Below are 22,331 nucleotides of genomic sequence, written 5' to 3' on the forward strand. Positions count from 1 at the left end.
GCACCCACATTAGCTTGGTAAGGGCTGGTCCCTGATCTGTTGCCAACCTGGCAAGGAGTTAGAACCATCACTGGGTCCTGTCCTGATGGCATGGACTTTACGATTTCTGAAATTAAAGAATGAGTACAGTAAGGGACAGAAAGTGCAGGATTAGACACTTGAGCAAAGTGCAGAAATGGCACAGCTCAGGAGCATCCCTGTGAGAAGAGAGAGCATGTCCTTCAAAGCAAGGACAGGGAGATGGAAGCTACCCTTACACTGTAGGCTCTCAGCTCTGCAGGACCCCTTGAACCACCCCATAGGAAATGCCGAGTCTCCCACAGAGTGAGTGCTCCAAGCAAACTTAGGAATTAGTAAATCAGAGGAAATGTTTACATTTCAGGCCACTCTGAACTCATCTGGAGGAGAACTGAGCAGCTGGTGGTCTCTTGGTCAGTGTGCAGTGAGGTGCTGAATGGTCCCTGTTCTCCAAGACAGGATGCATTCTGACCTCAATCTGCTCCCTCTCACTGTCTCCCATCTGATCTCTGCCCTGTGTCACCCAGCTCAGGGCCATGTCACCCCAGAGAAATGGAAACTTGTAAATGATGCCTTTGCAGGAGTTTGTGCTGGAGGGATTTGAGGGTGGTTTTCAGATCCAGGTTTTGCTCTCTGCTCTGTTATTGGCGCTGAATGTGGTGGCCATCCTGGGGAACCTCATCATGATCATGGTCATCACCCTGGATGCCTGTCTGCACTTCCCAATGTACTTCTTTCTCAAGAACCTCTCCTTCCTGGACTTGTGCTACTCATCTGTCATCTACCTCAAGGCTTTAGACAATTTCTTGTCCTCATCCAAGGTCATTTCCTTTGAGAGATATATGATCCAATTTTTCTTCTTCTCCCTACTGGGCACCACTGAGGCTTTCCTCTTGGCTGCGATGGCCTATGACCGCTTCATGGCCTTCTGCAGCCCCCTGCACTATCCCATCACCATGTGTCCCTCTGCATGTGTCCGCCTGGTGCTGGGCTCCTACTGTGGAGGCTGTTTCAACTCTATCATGCAGACCAGCTTCACATTCAGCCTCCCGTTCTACAGCTCCAACCACATAGACCACTTTTCTTGTGATGTGCCCCTGCTGCTCCAGCTTGCCTGTGGTGACACAAGCACCAGTGAACTGGTCATGTTTGGCATCTGTGGCCTCATAATTGTGGGCACCACACTCGTGGTCCTCATCTCCTATGGCTACAACTCAGTGATCATCCTGAGGATGCACTCAGGAGCAGGGAGACACAAGCTTTTCTCCACCTGTGGCTCCCACATGACAGCCGTGTCCCTCTTTTATGGGACCCTTTTTGTCATGTATGTCCAGCTGGGAGCTGTGGAGTCCATGAAGCAGAGCAAGGTGGTCTCTGTCTTCTACACCCTGATCATCCCAATGCTCCACCCCCTCATCTACAGTCTAAGAAACAAGGATGTGAAGGATGCCCTGCGGAGACTGGGCCAGAAGCACACAGCCAAGTGAAGTTCGGTGACCAGAGAGACACAGTGTGCTGAAGGCTGGATAAGTGGGTTTCTTGAGAGGCACTAGGTTTAATTTGAGGTATTCATTCTTCATTCATCTAATTCATTTTTTCATCCAGAATTTTATTTAATCCTTCTTGGAAGCACATCATGGACCACCAACTGCAAGGGTGAGATGCAAAGATAGATAAAGCATCTTCTTTGCCACCAGAAAATTAATGGCCCATATTTCCTAAAACTCTAATCTTGAAATGTGGGTAACACAGTAGGCAGAGAGATGAGCAGAAAGTCCTTATACTGCATATGTATCCCAAGTTCAACATCCTCCAGGGATGGTATGAAACTAGACAAACTCTGATGCCTCTCCCTTCACTTAATTGTTGAATCCATGCAAACGTGTGGTCAGAAATCTCCCATGGACCATTTAGAAGGGGGGACCTTGGAACACTCAGCCTTTTCCCTTCCTTGCTGACAGCCTGGCTTCACCATAGCCAGTTAGGGGGAGTTAGGAAGACCATGCTTCCCCTCAATTTTGCAGCATGGCTGTTCTGCCACCTCCCCCTACTGTTCAGTGATGCTACCACCCCAACAAGGCGGCAGAGTGCACCTGTGCTCCTGCTTCAGATGCTCCTTGTGCACCGTCCTGGCTTTCTTCCCTTACACACAAACTGGGATCCCCAGAAAGTCAACAGGGATGCCTGATACCCAAAGTTCCACTGACTCTTCACCACTCAGCCTGGCAGGTGACACTGTTCTTACTTCTTGTGACTAGTGGCTGCAGCAGAGAACAGGGGATGGAGAGAGAAGGTGCATGTATTTGGCAAAGAGCACAGCTGTCTGTCCTTCTGTTCCACACTTCCTGGGGGAACCTGGACCCTCAGTCTTGACCTGCCCATTCAGAGCTCCATCCTTGTGCTCTATGGACCCAACACGCAGCCTGGATTCAGAGCCCAGTGGCCTTCTTATTGTGTCTCCCTTTGGTAGAGTCATCCACTCCCATGGTCACTACCAGGAGGTTGTCCTCTGCACATAGGGGTGGTCTGTACCCTGTAGGGTCAGTAGGGACGTGCCCTGTCTCTTTGATCACAGCTCTCCATCTCCCTGATCTCCCTGCTCAGGAGAACTGTGGGAGGGGATAACACCCAAGTCATCTGACTGCTGCTCACCGTTACTCAATCAGGAACTACTCCAAAGTCTGCTGGGTTCTTGTTCCCCTCCCATCTCATCTTTGGGCTCCAAAATTAATTCTAACTCTGCCATAGTTTACTGTATTCCCCTGATACAATGCCTTTATTCTTTGAGGAGTTCCCCCAGGTTTCTTCTCCAAAATGACATGCCTTCTTAGCGTCTCATGCTATAATGTTGTTCTCTCTCCCACTCTCCCTTTCTTCCTCTCTTTTTCCTCTTCTTCCCTCCTCCTCCTTTTCCCCCTCTTTCTCTCTTCCTTCCTTCCTTCTTCCCTCCCTCTTTTGTCCATTAGTTCTCTCTTTTTCTCTCTCTCTTTCTTTCTTTCTTTCTTTTCTTTTTTTCCCTCTCTCTCTATGTCACTCTCGTTCTCACTCTCATTTTATTTTTTATCAATCCATGGGTTTTCTGAAGGATCGCCTTGGCTCTTCTGCTATTTTAATTTAAATTTCTAAAGGAAAAGGAAAAAGTAATCTTTTTTATGCAAGTGTAGATCTCTAATAATTTTGTAAACTTAATGCTACACATAGTAAGGAATTAGTGGTCTTAGTAGAAGAGCATGAATTTTGACATTCAAATAAATCAGGAACGCTGGTCCAATATTAAACAGAATAGAAATTCCCCTATGGTCTGGAAGAAAATGATTTTTAAAACCCTATAGGCTACTTTTACCTCTGTGTAAATCTACACTGCAGATTGTAGGGAAGATCTGTGTAGGGTATTAGAAGTGGTTTACTTGGCTTCTTCTTCCCACACAAGGCTTTGCAGCTGCTGTCACATAGTGGGTTCCCAGGTCACAGCTACTGACTGATTATAATTTGAGTTCAGTGTTAACTAGTATTGAACTCCAGAATATACACAGCATAGCTCTAGTTTGTGTATTGTGTTTAAGTGGAGAATAAACACATTAATTTCAAAAGGACATTGTAGTTTCAATGCTACATCTATACTTAATTTCAGAAGTTTCTACCATCTGTAATGTAGAAAAAAACATTTTTTGTTGTAATTAATTTTGGGTGTACAGTTTAGTAGTTGTTAGCATATTCACATGGTTGTGTAACAGATCTTCAAAACTTTTTCATTTTGCAAACCTGGAACATACCTCTAAACAATAATTCCCTGTTTCCCCCTTAACTCCACCACTGACAGCGACCGTTCTACTTTCTGTCCCTACCAATCTGACTACTTTAGATCCCCCAGATAAGTAAAACATATACTATTTGTCTTTTTTTTGTCTGGTTGTTTCACCTAGCATAATGTCCTCAATTTTTAACTATGTGTCAATATGTGGCAGGATTTCTATTCTTTTAACGATGAATAATATTCTGTCATATGTATATGCAACTTTTTGTTTATCTCTTCATCCACCAATAAGCTCTTGGGTTGTCTCTACCTTTTGTCTGTGTTGAAGAATATGCTATGTAATTGGGTGTGCAAATATCTGAGAGATTTTTTTTTCAGTATATACTCAGGTTTTATATTGTATCATATGGTAATTCTTTTTTAATTTTGAGGAAAACGGTATAGTATTTTTCATACTGGCAGTACCATTTCACATTCCAACAGTGTAAAACTTTTCCAGTTTCTCCACATCCTAGTCCACATATGTTCTTTTCTTTTTTATTTGGACACCATCATAATGACCCTGAAGTATTATCGTTTCCTTGTTTTCATTTCCCTAATGATGAGTGATTATGAGCATCCTCTCGTATGTTTGTTTGCAATTTGCAGATTATCTATAAAAATATATTCAAAAAATTCAAAAGTTTTGCATTATTGGTTTCTTTAAGCATAGAAATTCTTTATAAATCCTGCTTATTACTTTCTTATCAAATGTAAGGTTTGGAAACATTTTCTTCCACCTCATAGGTTGATTTCTGACAATGCTGCTTAAGTCCTTTAATGCAATGTTTTAATTTGTTATAGGAATTCTAGAATCAATATTTTGAAAATAACTATACCATCCAAAGCAATCTACAGATTCAAGGCAAACCCTGTCAAATTACCAATGGCATTTTTCACAGAATTAGTACAACAAATTTGACAATTTGGAAGGAAACACACACACACACAAACATGAATAACCAAAGCAATGTTGAGAAAGAAAATCAGAGCTGGAGGAATCTGAACGCAGGTTCCCTGACTTCAGACTATACTAAAAAGAGACAGTAATCAAAATAGTATGGTACTGGCACATAAACAGAAATATAGATCAATGGAATAGTAAAAAAAAAAAAAAAAAGTACGGAGATAAACCCATGCACCTATGGTCAACTAATCTATGACAAAGGAGGCAAGAATATGCAGTGGAGAAAAGACAACCTCTTGAATAAATGGTGCTGGGAAAGCTGGACAGTTACATGTAAAAATGAAACTAGAACACTCCCTAACATCATACACAAAAATGGATTAAAGGGGGAAAAAAGATGGCGGCGAAGTAGAGAGACGTGGAGTGCATCCCTCTCCACAGATGCATTGGGAATGCACGGAAGGACGCAGTCATTCCCACAGAGAACAAGCTGAACACCAGCAGACGGCCTCGGACACCAGAAAGGGCTGCGGGGAGCCCGACATAGCCGGTAGGGAGGCATCTACGAAGGCTTAAAGAGGGTGAAGCGGCGGAGCTGTGGCAGACGGGAGGGAGTGAGAAACATACGGAGGGTCTGCAGCGCAGCTCAGCGTTCCCGGACCGAGACATCGATCCGCGACTGAACGGAGGGTCCAGGAGCGGGAGCGTGGGAACCGGAGAGCTGGTTCAGGGTGAGAAACATTGTTGCCGGTAGGGTGACGGACCGAGAGGACAGGAGGGAGGAGGTCCGCGGCGAGGAGTGCCCGTCCCTGAGAGCTGCCCGGCCATGATGGCGGCTGGAGGCTGCAGGCTCCCAGGCGGGGGGGAGGAGCCATGCGCATAGCCTCTCCCTCTCTTTCGGTGCCTCTGCAACAGGCAGTGGAGAGACGCCCTGCGGGCCACCTAAGGCGCTCAGGGATAACAAGCACTCTCAGGCACTCAGGCGGGGCTAGATTAAAACTCCTTGCAACACCAGCAGCAGGGAGGCTGCCGAGAGAAAAAGAAAAAAAAAAAACAGCATCAAAAAGAAAAAACCCCCGAGAGAGGCCCAACTCTAAGACTTTCTGTGTACGCCTGAGCCACCAGCGCCCTCTGCAACAGGCACCTCCAAGCCTGACTGAAACAACAGTGCGCCACTGCTCACTCCCTCCCAGGAGAAGGAGCCACTATTGTACCCTCTCCCTCCCCACACACCGAGGCTTACAGACGAACAATAAAGGAACCTCTGCTGGTCAGAGAATAACGCAAAAAAAAAAACCCAAGGCAAGGAGAAGGACACTTACAGCTGAGACGCTAAGGAAACAGAAATAGTAGTATCAATACCTATTGAACTGGTCCATTCTGGGATCAGCTCTGGATTTTTTTTTTTTCTTTCTCACTCTCTTTTCTTTTTTTTTTTTTTTTTTTTTTTTTGATTTATTAAATACGATCTTAGCCCTAAGGGATCTACAAGTTTTATAACATAATTTTTTAAAGATATTTTTTATTCTTTTTTTTCTTTTTTTTTTTTTTTGCCTTTTTATATACTTCTATATCTAGCTAAGTTTTTGGTAGTACAGACAATATATCTCTCATACTTTCCTTTCATCCCTTTCTTTTATACACTTCTATTCCTTTCTTTTTCTTTGCATATTTCCAACCACATTACGCTCTTCTGTTCCCCTTTCTTCCAGCCATTTTAAGTTTATTTTATCTTAACATACTTATAAGCAACACTATCGGTCTGCTCAGACTCCTTGCTCTATTCTCCAGATGATGCACTGCCTTGGTATTAATATTAGGCTTTTGTCTTTATCTTAGTTCTTAGTACACTTGTCTAATTACATCCTGAGAATCTCCATTCTCTCTGGTGGTACTCCAGCTCTTTTCTATATTTGATCCTAGCTTACAAAATCGCCCTGGATTGATGTTTGTATGTGTAGGGTGTTATTTGCTGTTTGTTTGCTTTTGCTTTTGTCTCTGATTTGTTCTGTTTCAGTTGTCAATTTCTGTTGGGTTTCTCTTTGAATATCTGATAGCACACTGGGGTTCTGTCAGGTCTTTCTAGAGCCTTATGTCCTAACGGATTCAATAATTGTGTGTCTTATACATGTATGTGTTTCCTAGACTGAATATTCGTTTAATCCAATACTTGGACATTAGTCTGAGGCTTGGACAGTCTTCTATAAACACCTCTATCACCAGGACAAGCAACCCCAAAAGCTTGGACAACCATGAGGAAACAAAGACATACCATGCAGGCAAAGGAGCAGGGAAAAAACCCACAAGACCAAATAAATGAGGAGGAAATAGGAAAAATGCCTGAAAAAGAATTCAGAGTAATGATAGTAAAAATGATACAAAATCTCGATAACAAAATAGAGAAAGTACAAGAAACAGTTCATAAGAACTCAGAAAAACAAACAGCAATGGATAACAAAATAACTGAAATTAAAAATACTCTAGATGCTATAACCAGCAGAATGACTGAGGCAGAAGAACGAATAAGTGAGTTGGAAGATAGAATGGGAGAAATAAACGCCAGAGAGCAGGAAAAAGAAAAAAAAAATAAAAAGACTAGAAGACAGCCTCAGAGACCTCAGTGATAACATTAAGCGTACCAACATTCGAATTATAGGCATCCCAGAAGAAGAAGAGAACAAGAAAGGGTCTGAGAAAATATTTGAAGAGGTTCTAGTGGAAAACTTCCCCAACATGGGCAAGGAAATAATTCACCAAGTCCAAGAAGCACAGAGAGTCCCATACAGAATAAACCCAAGGAGAAATACACCAAGACACATATTAATCAAACTAACGACAATTCAACACAAAGAAAAAATATTAAAAGCAGCAAGAGAAAAGCAACAAACAACATATAAGGGAAAACCCATCAGGATAACAGCTGACCTTTCTACAGAAACTCTGCAGGCCAGAAGGGAATGGCAGGATATCCTGAAAGTCCTGAAAGAGAGAAACCTACAGCCAAGAATATTCTACCCAGCAAGAATCTCATTCAGATTTGAGGGAGAAATCAAAAGCTTTCCAGACAAGCAAAAGTTAAGAGAATTCAGCACCACCAAACCAGCCTTACAACAAGTGCTAAAGGAACTTCTCTAAGGAGGAAACACAAGAAAAGGAAAACACCTACAAATACAAACCCAAAACAATTAAGAAAATGGTAATTGGAACACACATGTCAATAATCACTTTAAATGTAAATGGATTAAATGCTCCAACCAAAAGACACAGACTGGCTGAATGGATACAAAAACAAGACCCTTCTATATGCTGCCTACAAGAAACCCACTTCACACCAAGGGATACATATAGACTGAAAGTGAAGGGATGGAAAAAGATATTCCATGCAAATGGAAGTCAAAAGAAAGCTGGAGTAGCAATACTCATATCAGACAAATTAGACTTGAAAGTAAAGACTATTAAAAGAGACATGGAAGGGCACTACATAATGATCAAGGGATCCATCCAAGAAGAACATATCACAATTGTAAATATCTATGCCCCCAATATAGGAGCACCTCAATACATAAGGCAAATGCTAACAGCAATAAAAGGGGACATTGACAGTAACACAATTATAGTGGGAGACTTGAACACCCCACTTACATCAATGGACAGATCATCCAAACAGAAAATAAATAAAGACACACAAGCTTTAAATGACACATTAGACCATCTCGACTTAATTGATATTTATAGGACATTCCATCCAAAAAGGGCAGACTACACTTTCTTCTCAAGTGCACACGGAACATTTTCCAGGATAGATCACATCTTGGGTCACAAATCAAACCTCAGCAAATTCACGAAAATTGAAATCATATCAAGCATCTTCTCAGACCACAATGCCATGAGACTAGATATCAATTACAGGAAAAAAACTGCAAAAAATACAAACACATGGAGGCTAAACAATTCACTCTTAAACAACCAAGGAATCACTAAAGAAATCAAAGAGGAAATCAAAAAATATCTAGAAACAAATGACAACGAAAACACAACAACCCAAAACCTATGGGATGCAGCAAAAGCAGTTCTAAGAGGGAAGTTTATAGCAATACAGTCCTACCTTAAGAAACAAGAAAATGATCGAATAAACAACCTAACCTTACACCTAAAACAACTAGAGAAAGAAGAACAAAGAAACCCCAAAGTGAGCAGAAGGAAAGAAATCATAAAGATCACAGCAGAAATAAATGAAAAAGAAAGGAAAGAAACCATAAGAAAAATAAATGAAACTAAAAGCTGGTTCTTTGAGAAGATTAACAAAATTGATAAACCATTAGCCAGACTCATCAAGAAAAAAAGGGAGAAGATGCAAATCAACAGAATTAGAAATGAAAAAGGAGAAGTAACAACGGACACCTCAGAAATACAAAAGATCATGAGAGACTACTACAAGCAACTATATGCCAATCAATTGGATAACCTGGAAGAAATGGATACATTCTTAGAAAAATACAATCTTCCAAGACTGAACCACGAAGAAATAGAAACCATGAACAGACCAATCACAAGTACGGAAATTGAGGCAGTGATTAAAAATCTCCCAACACACAAAAGCCCAGGACCAGATGCGTTCACGGGCGAGTTCTATCCAACATTTAGAGAAGAGCTAACACCCATCCTTCTCAAACTCTTCCAAAATATTGCAGAAGGCAGAACACTCCCAAACTCATTCTACGAGGCCACCATCACCCTGATAGCAAAACCAGGCAAAGATGTCACAAAAAAAGAAAACTACAGACCAATATCACTGATGAATATAGATGCAAAAATCCTCAACAAAATACTAGCTAACAGACTGAAACAGCACATTAAAAAAATCATACACCATGATCAAGTGGGGTTTATCCCTGGGATGCAAGGATTCTTCAGTATACACAAATCAATCAACGTGATACATCATATCAACAAATTGAAGGATAAAAACCATATGATCATTTCAATAGATGCAGAAAAAGCTTTTGACAAAGTTCAACATCCATTTATGATAAAAGCTCTCCAGAAAATGGGCATAGAAGGAAATTACCTCAACATAATAAAAGCCATATATGAAAAACCAAAAGCCAACATTGTTCTCAATGGAGAAAATCCTGGAAGAATTCCCTCTAAGAACAGGAACAAGACAAGGGTGTCCACTCGCACCACTGTTATTCAACATAGTTTTGGAAGTGTTAGCCACAGCAATCAGAGAAGAAGAAGAAATTAAAAGAATCCAAATTGGAAAAGAAGAAGTAAAATTGTCACTCTTTGCAGATGACATGATATTATATATAGAAAACCCTAAAGACTCTACCAGAAAACTGCTAGCACTCATTGATGAGTTTAGTAAAGTAGCAGGATACAAAATTAATGCACAGAAATCTCTTGCATTCCTATACACTCACAACGGAAGAGCAGAAAGAGAAATTAAGAAAACTCTCCCATTCACCACTGCAACAAAAAGAATAAAATACCTAGGAATAAACCTGCCTAAGGAGGCAAAAGATCTGTATGCAGAAAACTTTAAGACATTGATGAAAGAAATCAAAGACGACACAAACAGATGGAGGGACATACCATGTTCCTGGATTGGAAGAATCAACATGGTGAAAACGACTGTACTACCCAAAGCAATTTACAGATTCAATGCAATCCCGATCAAATTACCAATGGCATTTTTCACAGCACTAGAGCAAGAAATCTTACGATTTGTATGGAAATGCAAAAGACCCCGAATAGCCAAAGCAATCTTGAGAAGGAAAAATGGAGTTGGTGGAATCAGGCTTCCTGACTTCAAACTATACTACAAGGCCATAGTGATCAAGACAGTATGGTACTGGCACAAAAATAGAAAGGATGATCAATGGAATAGAATAGAGAACTCAGAAGTAAGCCCAAACACATATGGGCACCTTATCTTTGACAAAGGAGGCACGAGTATACAATGGAAAAAAGACAGCCTCTTCAATAAGTGGTGCTGGGAAAATTGGACAGCAACATGTAAAAGAATGAAATTAGAACACTTCCTAACACCATACACAAACATAAACTCCAAATGGATTAAAGACCTACATGTAAGGCCAGACACTATAAAACTCCTAGAGGAAAACATAGGCAGAACACTCTATGACATACATCAAAGCAACATCCTTTTCGACCCACCTCCTAGAATCATGGAAATAAAATCAAGAATAAACGAATGGGAACTCATGAAACTTAAAAGCTTTTGCACAGCAAAAGAAACCATAAACAAGACTAAAAGGCAACCCTCAGAATGGGAAAAAATAATTGCCTATGAAACAACGGACAAAGGATTAACCTCCAAAATATACAAGCAGCTCATGCAGCTTCATACCAAAAAAACAAATAACCCAATCCACAAATGGGCAGAAGACCTAAATAGATATTTCTCCAAAGAAGACATACAGATGGCCAACAAACACATGAAAAGATGTTCAACATCACTAATCATCAGAGAAATGCAAGTCAAAGCCACAATGAGGTATCACCTCACACCAATCAGAATGGCCATCATCACAAAGTCTGGAAACCACAAATGTTGGAGAGGGTGTGGAGAAAAGGGAACTCTCCTGCACTGTTGGTGGGAATGTAAGTTGGTACAGCCACTATGGAAAACAATTTGGAGGTTCCTTAAAAAACTACAAATAGAACTACCATATGATCCAGCAATCCCACTCCTGGGCATATACCCAAAGAAAACCATAATCCCAAAAGAAACTTGTCCCATAATGTTTATTGCAGCACTCTTTACAATAGCCAGGACATGGAAGCAACCTAAATGCCCATCAACAAATGAATGGATACAGAAGATGTGGCATATATATACAATGGAATATTACTCAGCTATAAAAAGGGATGAGATGGCGCTATATGTAATGAGGTGGATAGAACTACAATCTGTCATACAGAGTGAAGTAAGTCAGAAAGAGAAGGACAAATATTGTAAGCTAACTCACATATACGGAATCTAAAAATGGTACTGATGAACTCAGTGACAAGAACAAGGATGCAGATACAGAGAATGGACTGGAGAACTCGAGGTATGGGAGGGGGCGGGGGGTGAAGGGGAAACTGAGAAGAAGCGAGAGAGTAGCACAGACATATATATACTACCAACTGTAAAATAGTCAGTGGGAAGTTGTTGTATAACAAAGGGAGTCCAACTCGATGATGGAAGATGCCTTAGAGGACTGGGGCAGGGAGGGTGGGGGAGACTCGGGGGGTGCATCAAGGAAGGGAGGGAATACTGGGATATGTGTATAAAAACATATGATTGAACCTGGTGTACCCCCAAAAAAATAAAATAAATAAATAAATAAATAAATAAATAAATAAATAAATAAATAAAAAAGAAAGAATGGGAAGTGAGGAACTGGAGACAGCAAGAAGAAATAACTCTTCAGAAGTTTTCTAAAGGAAAGCAGAAAAATGGAGCAGTTGCTGGCAGTTGTATTAACTACCATTATTTTGTTCTTGTTGTTGTTTTTGTGTTAAGTTGGGGGAAATAGTTGCCTGTCTGTACACTAACGCAAACAATCCAGTAGAGGAAAGGGAAATGATGATGCAGAAGAAAGAGGACAGAATTAATGGAGCAATGTCCTTGAGTAGATATAAAAGATGGGATCTAGGCACAAGTGGAATGACTGCCACAGCTAAGAGCACAGACAGTTCCTTCATAATAATGGGAGGAGAGGCAGACTACAGGGGCACTGACGCAGGTAGGCAGGTAGAAGTAGTGATGGGAATGTGGCATATCTATTCTGATTATTCTGTTTTCTCAGAGAAATGGAAAGGGAAGTCATCATCTGAGAATGAAGACTGCAAAATACTGAAAGCATTGTTGGCAAAAAAACACTAAAGTCTGACATACCAAAAAAAAGGAGTTGTCAATGATGTGAAACAACAGAAAGTTGCAAATATTACTGGGCATGAAAACTGGTAGAACCACCTGGAAAGTAGTGTGACAATATTCAATAAAGGCAAAGATATTCATATCCTGTGATCCAGCAATGCCATTCCTAGTTATTTATCCCATAGAAATGTGTACACATGTAATCATGGCCCCTGTACAAGAATATTTATGGCATGATTGCTCTTATGGTAGGTAGTAAAATTATTTTAAGAAAAGAAAGAAAAAGAAAGATGGGACTTCCTAGGTGGCACAATGGTTAAGAATCTGCCTGCCAGTGTAGGGGCCACGGGTTCGATCCCTGCTCCTGGAAGATCCCACATGCCTCAGAGCAACTAAGCCTGTGTGCCGCAACTATTGAGCCTGTGTGCCTAGAGCCCAAGCTCTACAAGAGATGCCACCACAACAAGGAGCCTGCCTACCACAATGAAGAGTATCCCCCACTCGCTGCAACTAGAGAAATCCCATGTGCAGCAACAAAGATCCAATGCAGCCAATAAATTAATTAATTAAAATTCTTTTAAAAAAAGAAAAGAAAGAAAGAAAGAAAGAAAGAAAGAAAGAAAGAAAGAAAGAAAGAAAGAAAGAGAAAACAACAACCAATCATCAACACAGCAGTTACCATTAAGAGGAAAGAATGGGGCTGTGACCATGAAGGAACATACTGAAAGATTCCCAAGTACTAGCAATGTCCTATTTCTTCATCTGGATGATTTGGAAAATTGTACATACATGTTTTATGAACTTTTATAAACTGTTCAATTTCAACATTAAAAAATATTTTTCAAAAAAAATGGATTAAAGACTTAAATGTAAGGCTGGCATTTCTTAGAGGAAAACATAGGAAGAACACTCTGACATAAATTGCAGCAAGATCTTTTTCAATTCACCTCCTGAAGTAATGAAAATAAAAACAAAAATAAACAAATGGGACCTAATTAAACTTAAAATTTTTGCACAGGAAAGGCAAGCATAAACAAAACAAAAAGCCCACAGAATGAGAGAAAATATTTGCTGGATGGAAATAGAGTCTATCATACAAAGTGAAGTAAGCCAGAAAGAAAAACAAATACCGCATGCTAATGCATATATAAGGAACAACAACAACAACAAAAGGTACCGATGAACCCAGTGGCAGGGCAAGAATAAATATGCAAATGCAGAGAACGGACTCTTGAGGACACAGGGGACTACTGGGGAAGCAGCTACATAACACGGAGACCAATTTGATGATTGGTGATGACTTAGAGGGCTGGGATAAGGAGGGTGGGGAGGAACCATGGGAGGGAGGGGATATGGAGATATGTGTATAAATACAGCTGATTCACTTTGTTATACAGCAAAAACTGGCACAACAGTGTAAAGCAATTATATTCCAAAAAAGAGCTTAAAAAATATTTGCAAATGAAGTAACCTACAAGGGATTAATCTCCAAAATATACAAATGGCACATGCAGCTTAATATTAAAAAGACAAACAACCCAATCAAAAAAATGGGTGGAAGATCTAAATAGACATTTCTCCAAAGAAGACATACAGATGGCTAATAAGCACATGAAAAGATGCTCAACATCACTAATTATTAGAGAAATGCAAATCAAAACTACAGTGAGGTATCACCTCACACCAATCAGAATGACCATTATCAAAAAGTCTACAAAAAATAAGTGCTGGAGAGGGTGTGGAGAAAAGGGAATCCTCTTACATTGTTGGTGGGAATATAAGTTGGCACAGCCACTATGGAGAGCAGTATGAAGTTTCCTTAAAAATTAAAAATAAAGCAATCATATGACCCAGCAATCCCACTCCTGGGCATATACCCTGAGAAAACCATAATTCAAAAAGATATGTGCACCCCAATATTCATTGCAGCACTGTTTACAATAGCCAGGACATGGAAGCAACCTAAATGTCCATCCACAGAGGACTGGATAAAAAAGATATGGTACATATATACAATGGAATATTACTCAGCCATAAAAAGAACAAAATAATGCCATTTGCAGCAACATGGGTGGACTTAGAGACTGTCATACTCAGTGAAATAAGTCAGACAGAGAAAGACAAATATGGTATTGCTTACATGTGGAATCTAACATCATACAAAACAGAAATAGAGTCACAGATGTAGAAAAGAAGCTTATGGCTACCAGGCATAAGAGAGGGAGTGATAAGTTGGGAGACTGGAATCAACATATACACACTACTATACATAATGTAGGTAACTAATAAGGACCTAGTGTAGAGCACAGGGACTCTACTCAATACACTGTAATGGCCTATATAGGAAAAGAGTCTAAGAAAGAGTGGAGATTATGTGTGTGTGCGTGTGTGTATGTGTGTGTATCTGATTCACTTTTCTGTACCCCTGAAACTAAGACAATATTGTGAATCAACTATACTCCAAAAAACTTTTTTGAAAAGGAATTCTATATATATTTTCTAGATATAAGCCATATCAGGCATAGCATTTACAAACATTATCTCCCATCCCACAGGTTGCCTTTCCACACTGTTATTTAAGTATTTAATGCATACATTTTTGTTTGATGTAGTCTCATGTGTCTATTTGCACTTTTGTGTCCTGTGTTTTTAGTGTCATATCCAATAAATTGTTGCTAAATCCAATTTATGTTGCATCTCTCATTGTTTTCTTCCAGGAGTTTAAGAGATTTAGCTCATACATGAAGGCTTTTAATCCATTTTGAGTTAGTTTTTTTCATAGTGCCAGGTAAGGGACCAACTTTATTCTTTTGCACATAAACAACCAGATTCTCAATGCCATTTGATAAAGTGGTTGTCTTTTCCGCAATGAGTCATCTTGGCACATTTGTTAAAGATCATTTAACTATGTCCATGAAGCTTCATTTCTGGGCTCTCTATTCTGACCCACTGTTCTATAGGTCAGTATTTGTGCCAATACCACACTGATTTGATTACTGTCGCATTGTAACATGTTTTGAAATTAGAAGTGTGATACCTCCAATTTATTTATTTTTTTATTGCTTTGGCTATTTGGACTTCCTGGAGACTCCATATGCATTTTAAAATGTACTTTTCATTTTCTGCAAAAAATAACATTGAGAGTTTTATAAGGATTACATTGAATCTTAGATCACATTGGGCAGTGTTGCCATCTTCCAACTCCTGCACCTGGTATATCTTTTCTTTCTGTAGATTACTTTTACTTTCTTTCAGCACTGTTTTCTGGTTTACACCTATAACTCTTTTCTTTCCTTGGTTAAGTTTTGTCCTTATATTTTATTCTTTTTAATATCATTGTAAATGGAGTTGCTTTATTAATTTCCTTTTTATATTGTTCATTGACAGGTCATAGTAATGCCACCAATTTTAATGTATTAATTTTGTATATTGACACTTTGCTAAATTTATTATTTCTGAGAATTTTCTTGCATATTTAGGGTTTTCCATATGTAATATCATGTAGTCTGCAGAGATCTTTTTACTTCTTTTTCAATCTGGATCTCTTTTATTTCTTTTTCATGCCTAATTGCTCTGGCCAAAGCCTCCAATACTATGATGAATAGAAATGGTGAGAGCAGGCATCCCTATTGTGTTCCTAAACTTAGAGGAAATGCTTTCTGTTTTTATTGCTGAGTATGATGTTAGTTGTGGGCTTTCATATGTAGATTTCATTATGTTGAATATGTTTTCTTCCATTTTTTACTTTTTTTATAATGAAAATGTGTTGAATTTTTCCAAATTTTATCTGCATTAGTTGAGATGGTCATGGTTTTTTCCCTCATTGCTCTCTTACTGTACTCAATTGTATTGTTTGATCTCCAAAATATCATATATTCTAATACACTAACTCTATATTAGTCAGTAATACTATTTACACTCTCTCCCTCATGAATGTATGTATACTATACATATAAAAATTTATTGCCATTAAAAGTTTTCCTGTAGGAAAGAAAATAAATGGATTTTAGTATCACATTGAATGAAAGGGCCCCCTGCCTCCACTTGGCCTCCTATCAGCCCACCTTCAACACTATCACCAAAGAGATCTGTTTGGAATAATAATTACAATATACGGACAAGTATTCCACCTGGTGAGATGATGTCAATGGAAACAGGTTTTGCTTCAGTGGCTCAGGTCTGACAAACAGCATGTCTCACAGAGGATCCGGGTCAATTGTCTGATGTGAATGTGGTGGTTCCACTTGGGACAGATGTTTCCTTGGGCTCCTGCTCCATCACACCAAGGTCATGGATGACATTGTCATTAGAAATGATGACCCAGACCCCCAGGCACATCATCCATCTTTCTAGTCCCAGAATGGAAGACATGAATATATATATTTATATTAATAATGTATATAACACACACACAAACACACACACACACACACACACACACACACACACACACAGAGTATGAAAATAAAATAAACTCTGGGAACACATCACCATCCAGATCAAGAGAAAGAAACTTACCAAGTCCCCATTCTTTCCCTGCAAAGCTAAGCATTATCATCAATCTAACATCAATCCTATTGGATAAATATCTAAAACCAAGTTGTCAGCAGGGCCTGCTGCCCTTGAAAGCTCCGGACAAACACTCTTCCTTGCCTCTTCCTGGAGGCTCCTGGCATCCTTAGCACCTCCTCCCCTGTGGCTGCATCCCTCCAACCTCTTCCCAGTCTTTCCATGCCCTTTGTCCCTGTGTCTGTTTCTCTGTATCATTTCCTCTTCTTATAAAAACGTCAGTCATTGGATTTAGAGCCCACCAAATCCAGCATGACCTCATCAAATTAACTTGTAAAGACCCTATTTCCAAATAAGATCACACTCTGATTTTCTACCTAGGTTTTTTTTTTTTTTTTGGACAGAGACACTATTCACTGTACTACAGTGATTTTCTGTGTCCCTCAAGGGAATTTATATTCTGCAGGTGCTGAGTGCAGTGTTTTATCTATGCCAAGAGGCTCCATGTGGTTGATATTTGGAACCAATCCTAACATATGACTATAATATTTCCACTTATTTCAACAGTTACAGAGAGATGTTGTCAAGTGTCAACCATGATTTGGGGGTTTGCATTTCCTTTTAATTCCATCACTTTTTACTTTACATAATTTGTCTTTATTAGTTGTAAATAAATAAATGTTGTAAATAAATAATAAATAAATAAAATGCTTCACATCATCCAGATAGATTGAACATTAAAATGTCCCTTTATAAGCAAAATTTTCTCTTGAATTCTGTTTTGTATTTTAGTGATTATTGAGCCACACCAGCCTTGATTTTCATAGGACATTCATGATACAAGTTTTTCCAGCTTTTTACTTTCAGAGTTTCTATATTTTAATACTAAACATAAATCAGCTTCATACTTCAGTTTGGGAACTCTGTCCAGGATTAAAATATTTTGTTTAACAGATACATTTATTGTGTATGCACTGAGGGAAGTGTCACCTTATGGCTTAGAAACGGCTGTGCTGCTTCTACAGTGCTCATCACTCTTTATCACACCAACATGCAAGGATGGAGCAGAGGGGAGGAGGGGCTGTGGGCCCGGAGGTCACACAGGCAACCCTGGGGAGGCCATTTCAAGGAGGCCACTGCATCCCTGTAAGTTGTCTTACTTCTTACCCAGTGAACCCCAGTGCTCCCTGATGGATTTCAGTCTTGCTGCCACCCCTGTTTTGGGCTGAAATGTATGAGAGGAATGTTGGCCCCAGAACTGCATCTTCCTGAGACCCAGGGAGTTGGGAGTCCCAGTGCGCTCAGTGCCCAAGTCTCACCTAATTGGCTATTTGAGGCCTTGAGTCCCAGCTGTGCCAGGTGCAGAGCATCTTCCCAGCAGAGTGACCCAAAGATGCAGGTGCCGTGAATACCAGCCAGCTGAGGGGACAAGACATAGAGGGACAGGTGAGTTGAGCTCATCCCATCTCCTGCTTATAACAAGACCCAAGAGATTCCTGAAGCAGGAACTTGGAGCACTTGGCCTGACACTCACTGGGACACCAGGTGCCCTCCTCTGCTCCCTTCCCACTCTCACCTTACTACACAGGAATCCAGAGCTGAACAGGTGGGGGGACCTCAGTGCCCCCTCTTTATCTTCAGCACAGATCAGAATCAGGAGCCCTGTCCATACTGAGAGCAGAGGGTCCTGGGTGAGTTATGCCCCTCCTGACATCACAGGAACAGTGCAACAATCACTCAGCAGGAGGTGAGTCAACATCACTGAAAGGTGAGTCCTGGGAGCCTGGAGCATGAACAGCACAGTCCGTCACCTCCCCACTGCAAAGGGCAGGGTCAGTCAGGGCAGCAGGGTCTGAACTTGAATCAGAGTAGAAATAATCATGGTGTCTCTCATAAACATGGGCTTAAATTCAGTGACCTGAGACCTTACATTTCTGACAAGCTTTAGGCCATTCTGATGCTGCAGGGCCTCAGACCACACTTGACTAATTAGGTTTACAAGGAAAGGACCCAGGATGCAGTCATTACAAACAGAGACTTGCAGACAACACTGGATTCTTATGCTTCACCAGGGGAAGGTATTTCTTAGGATCAATTCAAGGGAAGGTTTACTGAAGCCACCACGATAGCCCCACTGGGTCACCTCAACAAGCCAGAGGAATGAATGAGTTTATTTTTCAAAAACCAAGCTAAGAGCTTGCCTTTCCAGATGAAAATGCCAATCGCTCTCCATGTGTTTCCTGCAAGCATCCTAAAAGTCTATTGTGATGACCCAAGACCCTGAGGTGGATGAATTGTCCTGGGAAACAGAACAGAAGCATGAAGCTGGGAACCCCAGTGGACATAGTGGACAGCTAAAGCTTGGCCATGATGAATGTGAGTGTGTGCCCAGGACAGGGCTGGGAGTCCAGTGATGGGTGACCATGGTATGTAGAACAGCCCACCAACTCCACTCTTAGCACCGGCTCCAAACCCATGTTACAGTGCACCCTGCCTGGGCATCCCAGCTCAGACTGTCCCCTTCTGCTGTCTTGTGAGCGTGGAGTCAGGTCTCCCAGGAGAGGAAAGCTGGACAACCTACATTGTCACCCACCTTCTCTTTGGTTGAAATGTATGAGGGTGAGTCAAAAATTATCTGCACTCTGGCTGTAGAATTTATACAAGGTTTAATATCACCAGAGTGCAGATAATTTTTGACTCACCTTCCTGTATATGAATTCTCACAGACCACCCTCTAAGAGAACTTCAGGCTGAGAGAGAATGTGAAGGTCATTGCTCCTCCAAGGCCACCACTGACCACACAGCCTCAGCCTGCACACCCTCACTCCTGGGGAGTTGACTCCCTCCAACCACAGCCAGCTACCTGAGGCTGCAGATCTCGTCCTAGAAAACAAAATATGCTCTGAATTGACTTCCACCTTCTCACTACTGCTCCTCCCCTTCCTGGGAGGCACTGTGATTCTGTGCCCACCTTCCTTTGCCACTCCTCCCTCTTTAAGCTGCATCTCCCTGACCATTCCTCTAGGCATCACACAGCTGGCCCCCATGTTCCATGAGACTGTGATGGTCATCCCTACTCGGAACAGACATATGAGGTCTGGGCTGTGACAGGGACAGGAAGCAGGACCCCACAGGAAGATCCAGGGGATGCAGACGTGACAGTGCTGGTGGCTCCCATTGCTCAAAAAATCAACCCCACAGGGTGTACCGAGGAGCCATGGGCATGAAAGCAAGAACAGGGGGAGGACATGTCTACATACTGAATGTGTCCCAGTCCCTGTCCTGCTGGTTCTCAGACCATGGAGTTGGACTTTCCCCTCTCCATGAATTGTCTAATATCTGGCATTGCAAGAAAGAAGTCTTAGACTCTCAAGGATGCAGAGAGCTCTGTTGATGGTTGCCATCATGGTCCTATCTCAGAGACAAAGATGCCAAGAGAGGTCTCAGGGTCTGCAGCAGAGACAGACATAGCACCCATACTAGTCTGGTGAGGGCTGGCCCCTGATCTGTTCCCAGCCTGGCAAGGAGTTAGAGCCATCACTGGGTCATGTCCTGATGGCATAGACTTAATGATTTCTGAAGGAATGAGTAAATTAGGGGCAGAAAGTGCAGGATTAGACATGAGCAAAGTGCAGAAATGGCACAGCTCAGCAGCACCCCCGTGGGAAGGGAGAGCATGTCCTTCAAAGCAAGGGCAGGGAGATGGAAGCTACCTTTACACTGTAGGCTGTCAGTTCTACAAGACCCCTTGAACCACCCCATAGAAAACGTTCAGAGTCTCCCACAAAGTGAATGCTCCAGGCACACTTAAGAATTAGTAAATCAGAGGAAAGGTTTACAATTTGTGTCAGTCTGAGCTCATCTGGACAACCAGGTAGCCAGTGATCTCTTGGTCAGTGTGCAGTGAGGTAGTGAAGCATCCCTGTGCTCCAAGAAAATATGAACTTGTGACCTTGACCTACTCCCTCTGGCTGCCTCTGACCTGATGTCTGCTCTCCACCCCTTTCGCTCAGCACAGGACCATGTCACCCCACGGAAATGGAAACCTCTCAGTGATGCCTTTGCAGGAGTTTGTCCTAGATGGATTTGATGGTGGTCTGGAGGCTCAGGCCTTGCTCTTTGCACTGTTCCTTGCCCTGTATGTGGTGGCCGTCCTGGGGAACCTCACCATGATCCTGGTCATCACCCTGGATGCCCGTCTGAATTCCCCAATGTACTTCTTCCTCAAGAACCTTTCCTTCGTGGACTTGTGCTACTCATCTGTCATCACCCCCAAGGCCCTGGCCAACTTCCTGTCCTCCTCCAAGGTCATCACCTTTGAGGGATGTATCATCCAGTTCTTCTTCTTCTCCCTACTCGGCACCACTGAGGCTTTCCTATTGGCTGTAATGGCCTATGACCGCTTCATGGCCATCTGCAGCCCCCTGCACTACCTTATCACCATGTGCCCCTCTGCATGTGCCTGTCTGGTGCTGGGCTCCTACTGTGCAGGCTGCTTCAACTCCATCATGCAGGCCAGCTTCACTTTCAGCCTTCCATTCTGCAGGTCCAACCACATCGACCAGTTCTTCTGTGATGTGCCCCCCCTGCTCCAGCTTGCCTGCGGCGACACAAGCACCAGTGAACTGGTCATGTTTGGCATCTGTGGCCTCATCATCGTGGCCACCACACTCGTGGTCCTCATCTCCTATGGCTACATCTCAGTGACCATCCTGAGGATGCACTCAGGAACAGGGAGACACAAGCTCTTCTCCACCTGTGGCTCCCACATGACAGCTGTGTCCCTCTTTTATGGGACCCTTTTTGTCATGTATGCCCAGCCAGGAGCTGTGGAGTCCATGGAGCAGGGCAAGGTGGTCTCTGTCTTCTACACCCTGGTCATCCCGATGCTCAACCCCCTCATCTACAGTCTGAGAAACAAGGATGTGAAGGATGCCCTGCGGAGACTGGGCCAGAAGCTCACAGCCACATGAAGGACGGTGGCCAGAGAGACGGTGTGTCCTGATGGCTGGACAGGAGGGCTTTGGGGGAGGCACTGGGTTTGGTTTGAGAAATTCATTGTTCCCTCATCTAATTCATTCTTTCATCCGGCATTTCATTCACTCCTTCCTGGAAGCACATCAGGGACCACGAATGCAACTGTGAGATGCTGAGATTGTCCATGTTGTCCAAGACCATAATCCTCAAGTTGGGTGACACAGTGGGCAGAG

At 41.8% G+C, this 22,331-nt stretch overlaps 1 protein-coding gene and 1 pseudogene across 1 annotated transcript; both read left to right on the top strand.

The window, feature by feature from the left end:
- Positions 1 to 554: 554 nt before the first annotated feature.
- Positions 555 to 1,505, top strand: LOC130859627 (olfactory receptor 12-like; annotated as a pseudogene).
- Positions 1,506 to 21,143: 19,638 nt separating this feature from the next.
- On the top strand, positions 21,144 to 22,094 carry LOC130859617 (olfactory receptor 12-like). Its single transcript, XM_057747200.1, has one exon. It carries the CDS (start codon positions 21,144 to 21,146, stop codon positions 22,092 to 22,094), a length of 951 nt encoding a protein of 316 aa, XP_057603183.1.
- The last annotated feature ends 237 nt before the right edge of the window (positions 22,095 to 22,331 follow it).

The sequence above is a fragment of the Hippopotamus amphibius genome, chromosome 8 (genome assembly GCF_030028045.1).
Source record: "Hippopotamus amphibius kiboko isolate mHipAmp2 chromosome 8, mHipAmp2.hap2, whole genome shotgun sequence".
Lineage (NCBI taxonomy): Eukaryota > Metazoa > Chordata > Mammalia > Artiodactyla > Hippopotamidae > Hippopotamus > Hippopotamus amphibius.

What these genes read in the sequence shown, in the direction of transcription:
- LOC130859617 (XM_057747200.1), top strand. Translation starts at nt 21,144, where the DNA reads ATGTCACCCCACGGAAATGGAAACCTCTCAGTGATGCCTTTGCAGGAG.